The sequence below is a fragment of the Pan paniscus genome, chromosome 19 (genome assembly GCF_029289425.2).
Source record: "Pan paniscus chromosome 19, NHGRI_mPanPan1-v2.0_pri, whole genome shotgun sequence".
Taxonomy (NCBI): Eukaryota; Metazoa; Chordata; class Mammalia; order Primates; family Hominidae; genus Pan; species Pan paniscus.
In genome coordinates, this window is record NC_073268.2 from 98300503 (window position 1) to 98311500 (window position 10998).

Below are 10998 nucleotides of genomic sequence, written 5' to 3' on the forward strand. Positions count from 1 at the left end.
GAGGGACAGGTTGCAGCCCAGGCCCGCCCCCCTCCTTCCTGGAGTGTCTCACAGACTCAGGGGACACTGGCCCTCCAGGCCCTGCTTCCCCCAAGGTTTCCATCCATCGCCTCTGATTCTTGGTAATCGGGAGCCGATGGATGCAACTCATCTTGGTTTACACTGAGTGAGACAGGCGCTGTGGGCACAGCCAAGTCTGCGGGACTCAGGTGTGAGCCTGGATGGCCCCGGACAAGGAAGCCCGTCCTCTTGCTGGGAAATTTCCATTAAGATCGGGCCACTTCCCCTGCTTCCTAACGGTTGAATCTGTTTGCTCTGGGCCTTTTAAGCCCAGCGTGATCCCTCTGAGTCCCTGCGGTGCATTTGCGCCATCTCCACGCTTCCTGTTGAGCCCCAGCCCAGGCTTGGTGCGGGCAGTGCTGCACCGTACTCTCCTGGTTGCCTCCTGAGCACCTCCACCCGCTTCCCCACAAGGCGTGGCTGTGTTTTCACCCCCAGTGTCCATCTGGCACCCTTCTTGATTGCCAGGTAGTTACGGTCTGTGTGGGCAACACCTGAGGGACCCAACCAAACCAAGGTCCAGGACACACTTCCTGGCAGGGGTACCGCCTCTGGTTAGCTGCTCACTCCCCAACCCAAATCTTCTGCTGATGACTTCTGGGGTCAGAGGCCACCTAAGGGTCTAGAAAACAGTCTCCTCCAGTTGGCCGATTTAGACAAATAGCCTGCCTGCCTACGTTGGGGTTACGGCCCAATAAACCCACAGCCAAGCTGAAAATCCTAAGTGTGCGTCTTGCGCTTCTGACACAGCCAGGGCATCGCTGGATGCGCAGAGGCAGGGCTGGACACATTCTGGTGCTTGAGGGGTTCCAGGGACCACGAGTTGTTTTTCCAGTGCCCCTCACCCTTCGCCCTGGAGGGTGGGGGAGGCCGGACAGCAGTGACCAAGCTGGAGCTGCAGGTTCTTCATCCCTGTGGCCCAGCCCTAAAGCAGCCTTGGGGACTTAAATTTCATTTTGCCCAGCAGGTGCACCTAGGCCAGGAACACACCAGCGCCTCCTTGTTCTTCGCAGGGAAGTGGAATCCAAGCAGGGGCCCAGATGCAGGCAGGCATCTCCTGGGAACAAGAGCCCCAGAATCCACCCCGGGGCCCCACTTCCAGGGTGGTTGCCTGGGGCGTCTGGTCAGAGCCAGACCAGAACTGAGCAGGAGCTTCCAGGCATCTGTGTGTGGGAAGGGAGAGGCAAGTCCTTCCTAACCGCCTTTTTTCCCAGTTTTCATTCAGTCTGGCCCCAAGCAGGTTTTTTTTTCTTTTCTTTTTCTTTCTTTTTTTTTTTTTTGAGATGGAGTCTCGCTCTGTCGCCCAGGCTGGAGTGCAGTGGCGCGATCTCAGCTCACTGCAACCTCTGCCTCCCGGATTCAAGCAATTCTACTGCCTCAGCTTCCTGATTAACTGGGATTACAGGCGTGAGCCACCGCGCCCGGCTCCCGAAGCCGGTTTTCTGTTCTCTTGCAGGTGGGCCGGGGTTGAGCCCTCGTGGAGGCAGGGGTTGCAGACCTGTGTGGACGCAGGGCCCACGCCGCACACACGTGGCCCCCGCCAGGTGACTCACGAGCCAGCGCCTGCGCGGCGGGGTGGCCACCGGGTGCAGGTTCAGGGCCAGGGGCCGGGCCTCCTGGGGATTGGCAGGGCGCCCGCCGCGGTCCCGTGTGCCTGGGGCCGGTCCCCGGGCGGTGGCCTTCGGCCCTGCGCTCCGGCCTGGGGAAGGGAGGACGCCAGGGGCCCGGGGGAGTGGAGGCGGCCACGCAGCAGCCCCGGAGCACCCGCGCGTCCGCAGGCCGGGCCCACCGCGCTCGGCGCCCCTCGCGGCCGCTTTAAGGCGCCGGGCCCGCCTCAATCGCAGGGGGGCGTGGCCTAGCGGTCCCGCCCCCGGGGCGCGCGCGCGCATTGGCTGGGCGGGGTGCGGGCGCGCGGGCGGCGCTTTGAACCGGGAGCGGGGCGCGGGGCGCGGGGCGCTGCGGCCGGTACACGCCGGGGTAGGGCAGGGGTCGGGTTGTGGTCGGGCCGGGATTGGGCTCTCTTGGGCCATGGCAGCCGAGGCGCGCGTGTCGCGCTGGTACTTCGGGGGGCTGGCCTCCTGCGGGGCCGCCTGCTGCACGCACCCGCTGGACCTGCTCAAGGTGAGGCCGGGGCCCGGGACGCGGGGCGGATGGGACCCTGGCGCCGCCGATACGCCTGCAAAGGCAGCAGCCCGGCCCCACGCGCCCGGGGATCGCCGCGCCCGGGGCTCCCTCCTGGAGAGGGCGAGGAGGCCCCCGACGTCCGGATGGCCGATCCCGGGTGGCCCTCCAGTGGTGGCCGCCGAGCTCGAGGCCTGCAGGGCGCAGCCGCGCTCCCCAGCTTCCCAGCCGGCTTCCCAGTTCTCGGCAGGTGGCGATCCAGCCCCAGCTCTACACTTTAATACCTGGTGACCTTGGGCGAGTCACTTGGCCTTTCTGAGCCACCCACCTCCATACATTCAAGAACGCTCCTTCCGCCTAGTTAGAAGTTGTGGGGGGAGTTCTGTGAGGTGCACAGGTGTTGGCATCTAGAGACGTGCTGGCTGTAGCACACCCAGGGTGTGGGCCAAGCCGCCCCCCACCCAAGGGTGTTTAGCACACCTCCGGACGTGTCCCTGGGCAAGTGGGGTGACCCGATGCCCCGGCTTTGGGCTGCTTCCTTCGGAGAGCTGGGTGGGCACTGGAAGCGATGTTAGGACCAGCACACCCCCAGGAGAGATGCCAGGAGACCCTGCACGCGTGTGGTCCTGGCCCTATGAAAGTGGGCATTTCTCAGAGAAGCAGCCACCGTTTTTTTATTTTTTTTTAAATGCTTGTGGGGCAAAATAAGACAGAGCTCTCCTTGTTTCCCAGGGACAGCCAAGGGGCATTGTTTTCTGACCGTGTCTTGCCACAGAGAACAAAGAAGAAAGGGCCTGAGGCTTTGCACAGTTTGCCCAGCAGGCCCTGCCCTGTGAACCTGGCTGTGGTCACTGGGCAGCCGCCTGTCTGGGGGACCTTTATTTTAGCAGCCTGCCCAGGGGACTTGTATTCCAGCAGCCTTTGAGGGGACTGGCTTTACTAATGAGCAACAATGCTGGCCGCTGAGTGAAGGCCAGGTGAGCAGATGTGGGCGTCTTGGGGCACCTGAGACCTCACTGGTCCTGGGAGAGGCCTTCAGAGCTCCCAGGCCACAGGCAGCCACGGCCAGTGAGATGCAGCCACAGCAACAGGAAGGCGCTGGCATGGGCAGAAGGAGCCCCTCCTTGGCATCGGGCTCTTCCTTTCCTCCTGGGCGCCGCACAGGTGCCCCCCCCCCCCGGGGCCTCTCCCACGTTCATCTGGGTGTTGAAGGCGGGACCTGCGTGCTGCTGTCCCTTGTCCGGGGCCCTCTGAGCCCCACTGCCCCTTGGCCCTCCCCCACCAGGCGCTCTCTGGCTGCAGAACACCGCCTGGGGGAGGCGGGACTGCCCTCTGGCCTGGGAGGGCGGGAGCAGCCAGCTGCTGGCAGCATATGGCGCTGTGGTCAGGGTGTGCTCCTGAGGACGGCTCACCAGGCCTCTCTGCCTGGCCGTTGGAAAGATCTTTTAAAGCTTCTTGATCACTTTGTCCCATGTCCCTACAGTACCTACCATCGCATCTGGCCGGGACGGGGGCTGCTGCCTGTGTGGCCCAGTCCCTCTGTTCTGCTGGGCTCGCACAATGGGAGGCCCCTCTCTGTCCCCACCCATCCTTGCCGACCCTGGGCGTGAGTGACAGGGGCTGCGCACGTGCAGGTCACACTGAGCAGCGGAAGGACTTCTTTGGGGTCAGTGCTGGGGGTGGGACCCAGGAGCTGGGATCCTGGGCCAGGTGCTGGCCTTCCTGTCTGGCCCTGGCCAATCCCCCTACTGCCGGGAGCTCTCAGCTGGCCAGGCAAGGAGGCAGAGGTTCTGTGAGTGGTGGAGGCCAACGGAATGGGAGGTTGTCGGGCTGACAGCCCCCGAGTGCCTGCCCACAGCTCCTAGGTGCTTTGCGGAGGAGGCCGCTATGCTCTGTCCCCTTGTCTGCTGCTGAGCTCCTGCTGCCTTTCAAGGCTTTCTATGGCTACCTCCTCAGTCTCCCATGGTCCTGCAGGCTCCCTCGCCGTTTCTGAGCGCCCATAAACGTTTGTCCCTCTTGAGACGTGGTGTGGTGGATAAAAAGTAGGGCTCTGGGGTCTCCTCGCCGGGCCCAAATCCTGATGGCACCAGCGGGTGCGTTGCCTCTCCGTGCCTCAGTTTCCTCATCTGTAGAAGGAGAATGGCGAGCCCCTGCGGCCAGTGCAGCCAATACTCAGGTGGTACGCGGGGCGCTCGCGGGGCTCGCGGACACTCTCAGCTCCGTGTCCACTGGTGTGGTTGCTATTGGAAAGCAGTGGTGTGAGCTGGTTCCAGGCACGGGTGTGGAGTCCCCGGGCAGGGCCGTGGGAGGCCTTATCACTGCCTCCTGCCTCAGTTTCCCCCTCTCTGGATGAACCTGGCACCGATCCCTCGGGGTCGCTGTGGGGTCTGAGAGCACTCACTCCCGCAGGTGCATCTGCAGACGCAGCAGGAGGTGAAGCTGCGCATGACGGGCATGGCGCTGCGGGTGGTGCGTACCGACGGCATCCTGGCACTCTACAACGGCCTGAGCGCCTCGCTGTGCAGACAGGTGCGTGGTGTGTGCCAGCCTTGGGCTCCCCATGGCCCCTCAGGGCTCCCAGACTGGGGCTGAGTCCTGCAGTGGCATCCAAGCTACTTCCATCCCCTTTTCAAGACTTTGTGCAAGGAACGACCCACCAGGCCGAGAGCTGGTGACCCCAGGGTGGGCCTCCCATGGGCACCCACCCAGTTTGCAGGGCTGGGCCTGAGACCGCCACTTACCGGTGGGGAAGCTGAGGCCCAGGGAGTGAGAAAGCAGGGTGCAGCTCTAGATTTGTGAACTGGCTCAGCCGCATGCTGGCACAGTGGCCTTGGGAAGGCCCCTCAGGGTCCCTGTGGCCCCTCGGGCTGAGGGGGATCCCTGGCTGGGCCGGGTGGCGAGGCTGAGGGGTGTGGGGCGTGCCTGTCCCTCCAAGCCAGGCCCTTCTCCCCCAGATGACCTACTCCCTGACTCGGTTCGCCATCTACGAGACTGTGCGGGACCGCGTGGCCAAGGGCAGCCAGGGGCCTCTCCCCTTCCACCAGAAGGTGTTGCTGGGCTCCGTCAGCGGTGAGCTGCCGGGCGGGAGGGGGAGGGGCGCGGGGTGGTCAAGTCGGCCGAGGACACCGTGTGTCAGCACGGCTCATCTCTGGGGTTTGTGTCACCGCAGGTTTAGCTGGAGGCTTCGTGGGGACGCCCGCAGACTTGGTCAACGTCAGGTTGGTGTTCCCCCACCCCACCTGCAAGGCCAGGGGCTTTCTTGTCCCCAGACAGGCCAGGGCCTGCCAGGGCTGCTTGCAGGGTGGGGTCAGCCTGGAACAAGCTACTGAGACCCTGGTGTCCTGGGCATAGGAGGGTGGGTGTCCCTGAGCCCCGGCGTGCCCTGTCCTGTGGGCCCCGCTGACCAGCGTGAGCTCCCCTGTGCTGCCAGGGCTGCCCATGCCCCTCGGCCCGCCCGCCCCTCCTGCCCCTCCCGCCGCCTGCTTCTGTTTCAGGATGCAGAACGACGTGAAGCTGCCCCAGGGTCAGCGGCGCAAGTGAGTCATGGGCGGCCTTCTCGGGGTGGTTGGGGTGCAGGAGGTTCGGGCGGGAGCGGACCCCTGGCTGCTCTGCCGTGACCCAGCTGGGGCTCCAGCAGGCCGCGGTGCCTGCACGGTCCGTGGAGGGTCCTGACGGCTGTTCTGGACTCGGGGGTGTCACTCTGCCCCCCAGGACCTTTGGGTTCTTCCTGTGGGGAGAGCCTTGTTGGATTGGGGGCTGGGCCTGTTTGCACCCCAGGGTGGTGAGTGCGGAGGCGAACGCCCCAGGTATGGAGAGAGCGCATGCAACAGAAACGCCCGAAGGAGGCGCTGCCTCCCTGCCCAGCTCAGGGCAGCTGTGCCCTCCTGCCACGGCCTGGGGTCTTTCCAGGGCCCGGGGTCCGCTCCAACTGCAGTGTGAGCCACTTCCCCCGCCCCTTCCAAGGACCCCTGGGGAGTTTTGGCTTCTAGCTGTGCGCACAGACTGTGTTCCCCCAGGACCCCGGGGGCTGACGGGCAGGAGGCCTGCATGCTAGGAGCGGTGCCCAGCCAGGGACTCTGTTGGAAAAGATGGAGCCTCCGCCCTGAGGGCCGGGCGGGGCGGGCGAGGTGGCTGTGGGACGTCAGGACCAGCCTCATGTTCCCAGGGAGAGATCTTCAGGCCCATGAGGCCTCTGCTTCCTCGAGAACCCCCGGCCTGCATCGGGGCCTGGGAGGACCCTCTGTGGGAGCCGGTGGTCAGGGGGAGTCTCATGTGGTCATTCCGTGTCCCCGGCAGCTACGCCCATGCGCTGGATGGCCTGTACCGCGTAGCTCGCGAAGGTGAGGGGCAGGTGCTGTGCACAGGCAGGGTTCTGGGGGGCAGGCAGGGTGGGCAGCGCTGTAGAAGACTGGGCGCCGAGGGATTTGGGCCAGGTGCCTGGCCTCACCCCTGGCCTCACCCCTTGCCTCACCCCTTCCTTGTGCAGAGGGTCTCAGGAGACTGTTCTCGGGTGCAACCATGGCATCCAGCCGAGGGGCCTTAGTCACTGTGGGGCAGGTAGGCCTCCTGCGTGGGGTGGGTGTGGGCGGTGCCTGCGACCACTGACCTCCATCTTCAGAGGGGCCATAGAACAAGGCACTGGGCGCCGAAACCCTCCTGGGGAGCCACCAGCTGTGACCTTGTGGGGCAGGGTGGGGGGCACGGGTGGGTCAGGGCTGCAGCCTGTGAAGGACCTCGGGCAGGTGCCTCCCCTGTCTGGGCCTCACGGACGGACAGACGGAGCAGGTGCTTGGCCATTGCCAGGTGGTGTCGCCTGGGGCCCTGTGTGCTTTCCCCAAGCTGGGGTCCCCCCTACTGCCCTGACTGCCCTTGTGCCCCTGCAGCTGTCCTGCTACGACCAGGCCAAGCAGCTGGTCCTTAGCACCGGGTACCTCTCTGACAACATCTTCACTCACTTTGTCGCCAGCTTTATTGCAGTAAGTGGCCTGCATGGCTAGGGCGGGCGTCCCTGGGCCGGCCTTGGGCGCTGAGGGCACCCAGGATGGGGCGAGGGCTGGGGGAGGCGGGGGCCTTGGGCATCTGGCAGTGCCCCCTGGGGCTCATAAGTGGGTGCCAGGGCTTTGGGAGCTCATGGGTCAGCCTGGTGCCCCCGCCAGCATGTTCCTGGCCCACCCTAGGAGTCAGGTGGAGGGGCTGGCATGTGGGTGGGATTCGGCGATGGTGCCTGGGGTACCTGACAGGCCTCTGGTGACGAGCCCCCTCCTCAGGGTGGATGTGCCACGTTCCTGTGTCAGCCCCTGGATGTGCTGAAGACTCGCCTGATGAACTCCAAGGGGGAGTATGAGGTGAGTGGGGCCCTGCCTGTGCAGTTGGGCTGCACAGCCCAGTGAGTCCCCTCACCTCTGCGGGGGGTGGACACTCGCACTGGGGACCCGGGGAAGGGTGTCCCTCCCTTCTAGTTGCCTGTCTCTGCACAGCACTTGCCTTGGGAGAGGGTTGTGCCTTTGAATACCTTTGCCTTGTTTTTGTTTTTAGAGAAGACTTCTTGGCCCGGCTCAGTGGCTCATGCCTGTAACCCCAGCACTTTGAGAGCCTGAGGCAGGCAGACTGCTTGAGTCTAGGAGTTCAAGACCAGCCTGGGCAACATACTGAAACCCTGTCTCTACCAAAATTACAAAAATTAGGGGCCAGGTGCGGTGGCTCATGCCTATCATCCCAGCACTTTGGGAGGCCGAGGCAAGCAGATCACCTGAGGTCAGGAGTTCAAGACCAGCCTGGCCAACATGGTGAAACCCCTTCTCTACTAAAAATACAAAAAATTAGCTGGGTGTGGTGGCGTGCACCTGTAATCCCAGCTACTCGGGAGGCTGAGGCAGGAGAATCGCTTGAACCTGAGAGGCGGAGGTTGCAGTGAGCCGAGATCACACCATTGCACCCCAGCCTGGGCAACAAGAGTGAAACTGTCTCAAAAAAACAAAACAAAACAAAATTAGTCAGGCTTGGTGGTGCATGCCTGTAGTTCCGGCTACACAGGAGGCTGAGGTGGGATAATCCCTTGAGCCCAGGAGGCCCAGGCCACAGTGAGCCGAGATTGCACCACTGCATTCCAGCCTGGGTGACAGAGTGAGACTGTCTTAAAACATTTCTTTTCAGCCAGGCACGGTGGCTCACGCCTGTAATCCCAACACTTTGGGAGGCCAAGGCGGGCAGATCACAAGTCAGGAGTTGGAGACCAGCCTGACCAACATGGTGAAACCCCGTCTCTACTAAAAATGCAAAAAAATTAGCTGGGCCTGGTGGCGCATGCCTGTAATCCCAGCTACTCAGGAGGCTGAGGCAGGAGAATTGCTTGAATTCGGGAGGCGGAGGTTGCAGTGAGCCGAGATTGCACCACTGCACTCCAGCCTGGGTGACAGAGCGAGACTCTGTCTTAAAAAACAAACAAACAAAAAAACACATTTCTTTTCTTTTTTTTTTTTTTCCCCTCACTGCAACCTCCACTTCCTGGGATCAAGCGATTCTCCTGCCTCAGCCTCCCAAGTAGTTGGGATTACAGGCGCCCGCCACCATGCCCGGCTAATTTTTCATATTTTTAGTAGAGACAGGGTTTCACCATGTTGGCCAGGCTGGTCTTGAACTCCTGACCTCAGGTGATCCGCTTGCCTCGGCCTCCCAAAGTGCTGGGATTACAGGCACGTGCCACCACTCCTGGCTAATTTTTGTATTTTTAGTAGAGACAAGGTTTCGCCATGTTCGCCAGGCTGGTCTTGAACTCCTGGCCTGGAGTGATCTGCCACCTCAGCCTCCCAAAGTGCTGGGATTACAGGCGTGAGTCACTGTGCCCAGCCAAAACATTTCTTTCACAGATTAACAGAGGTGGTGCGGTTCATGGCAGTCTGTGCCTCATAGGTGCTCTGGGTCTCCTGTCTTGGGCCCCCGCCAACTCCATGGGGCTTCCACGTTTGCAGAGCCCGTGGCTCTGTCCCTTTTCTTCTCCCTGACCCTGCCGTGCTGCATCCCTGATTCTCATGGTTCTGTTCACAGCCCCCTCTGCCCACTGGACCCTGGGCTGCACCCTCGGGCCCTGGTTGTACCGCATGAGCAGGCAGGGTGGCCGTTGACCTGGCTGGTGCCTGCAGACCTGTGGTCACCTGTTACCAGCCAGCAGCCGCCGCTCACACCCACCCACACCCACACCCCACATTGAGAATGCCCAGGCCACCGTGCCTGGCTGGTGCCTGGGAGGGGATTTTCGTTGCCTTTTGCGTGAGAAGCAGCCTTTTGGATTGTTTCACTGCGTTTTCTGCAGGGCGTTTTCCACTGCGCCGTGGAGACAGCGAAGCTCGGGCCTCTGGCCTTTTACAAGGTGCAGTGGTGGCGGCAGTGGCGGCTTGGGCAATGGGGAGCGGGTCCCTTCGGGCTCTGTGTCTCTCATTTTCCCTGTCTCCCTCCAGGGCCTCGTCCCAGCTGGCATCCGCCTCATCCCCCACACCGTGCTCACTTTTGTGTTTCTGGAACAGCTACGCAAAAACTTTGGCATCAAAGTGCCATCCTGACCAGCCGTGGGAATGGCTGGGCTGCCAGGCCAGCCACGCTAGGTTCTTCCAAAGAGTCCCAAGCCCAGCACCTGCTCCTGGGGCCACGACCTCCCCGGCCGTGGCCACCCGTCCTCCGCAGCAGGCCCCTGCTGTCCCCCCACCTGCTGGCTGAGCTCCTCCTGGCCTCGTCCCCTCTCAGCTGTAGCTGCACCACCCCCGCTCTGGCTACCAGGCTCTCCCGGCTGGGCACTGCGTGGCCTTGCCCCTCTCCCGCTGGCAGCTCCTCAGGGGAACAGGGGCTACCAGAGGCTGATTTCTCCCCTCTCCTGGGCCAGGGGAGGGGTATTATCCCTGCCTCCTGCCCCCGATGCCCAAAGCAGCATCTTCCAGCACTTTCCATCGAGGACTTGGGTGGCAGAGTGTGGGTGCAGCCTGGCTGTTGCTCACCCAAGTGCTAGCTCTGCACTTTGTGTCTGCTGAGAGCGACCAGACCTTCCATGTCCTCGGGCAGCTGCAACTCCCCGTGAGACCCCGCAGCTGGGTGGGATGAACAAACAACGCAGACCACAAGCGAGTGCCTGGGAGGGAGTGGCCCAGAGTGGTTCTGGAGCCATTGTGGGTGAGGGTCGAGGACCACCGAGGTCCCGCCCGCCGCTGCCTGCCCTGCAGTGGCTTTAACAGTTAGTTTTGCCAAAGCCTCTCCACTCACCAGCAGGTGGTCTCTGTCTTCAGGGATTGTGCCTGCGTCCCTCGGGCCCCTGGGCCCCCCCGCTTGGCTCCCTGGGGGAATGGCCCAGGCGGGCCGCAGTTCCTCCTCAGGGCCTTCTTCCCGACAAGGAGTCCGACGGGGCGGATGCTGCATCCTCTGCTTCCCTGGTCGCTGGGCTTCACCCCACCTGGGAAGGGCAGTGTGCTCTGTGGGGGCTGCAATCAATAAATGCCGGGAGCTGCCACATCTATTCCTGCCTGCGCTGCCTGCCCGCTGGCTGCCTTGCTGTCCAGACCAGCAGGACCCCCTGCATCCCCTAAGGAGGACCGGGCCAAGGCCTTTTGGGGAGGAGCCAGGGTCCTCGCTGTGCATTTGGATGAAGGAATTGGGGAAGTAGGAGGAACCAAAACCGGTGTGGGGGGAAGGGAACAAGACGGTGAGGCTGGGGTTGAGGGTCTCAGACATTGTAGACTCCGTGGGGTCCCAGCTACTCCGTGTAGACATTGTAGACTCCACCAACAGCAAGCACTAATTTTTTTTTTTTTGGACAGGATCTGGCTCTGTCATTCA

At 62.9% G+C, this 10998-nt stretch overlaps 1 protein-coding gene across 4 annotated transcripts; it reads left to right on the forward strand.

The window, feature by feature from the left end:
• Positions 1–1942: 1942 nt before the first annotated feature.
• On the forward strand, positions 1943–10678 carry SLC25A10 (solute carrier family 25 member 10). Of its 4 annotated transcripts, none has more exons than XM_034943122.4 (11): positions 1943–2181; positions 4591–4710; positions 5136–5250; positions 5351–5399; positions 5676–5717; positions 6478–6521; positions 6668–6738; positions 7065–7157; positions 7449–7526; positions 9491–9547; positions 9636–10678. In XM_034943122.4, exons 1-11 carry the CDS (start codon positions 2089–2091, stop codon positions 9735–9737), a joined length of 864 nt encoding a protein of 287 aa, XP_034799013.2. In that variant the 5' UTR covers positions 1943–2088; the 3' UTR covers positions 9738–10678. The 4 variants fall into 4 exon arrangements, with proteins under 4 accessions (XP_034799013.2, XP_034799014.1, XP_063455559.1 ...); XM_008956502.4 differs by lacking the exon at positions 1943–2181 and adding an exon at positions 2240–3158; XM_034943123.3 differs by lacking the exons at positions 9491–9547; positions 9636–10678 and adding an exon at positions 9226–9445 and having other exon boundaries at positions 1953–2181.
• Positions 10679–10998: the final 320 nt, after the last annotated feature.

Bases quoted from the DNA above. Each gene is read 5' to 3' on its own strand.
- SLC25A10 (XM_034943122.4), top strand. From the start codon at position 2,089: ATGGCAGCCGAGGCGCGCGTGTCGCGCTGGTACTTCGGGGGGCTGGCC. The intron at 5,718-6,477 runs GTGAGTCATGGG...TGTCCCCGGCAG, and splicing joins CCCCAGGGTCAGCGGCGCAA to CTACGCCCATGCGCTGGATG. The intron at 7,527-9,490 runs GTGAGTGGGGCC...CGTTTTCTGCAG, and splicing joins ACTCCAAGGGGGAGTATGAG to GGCGTTTTCCACTGCGCCGT.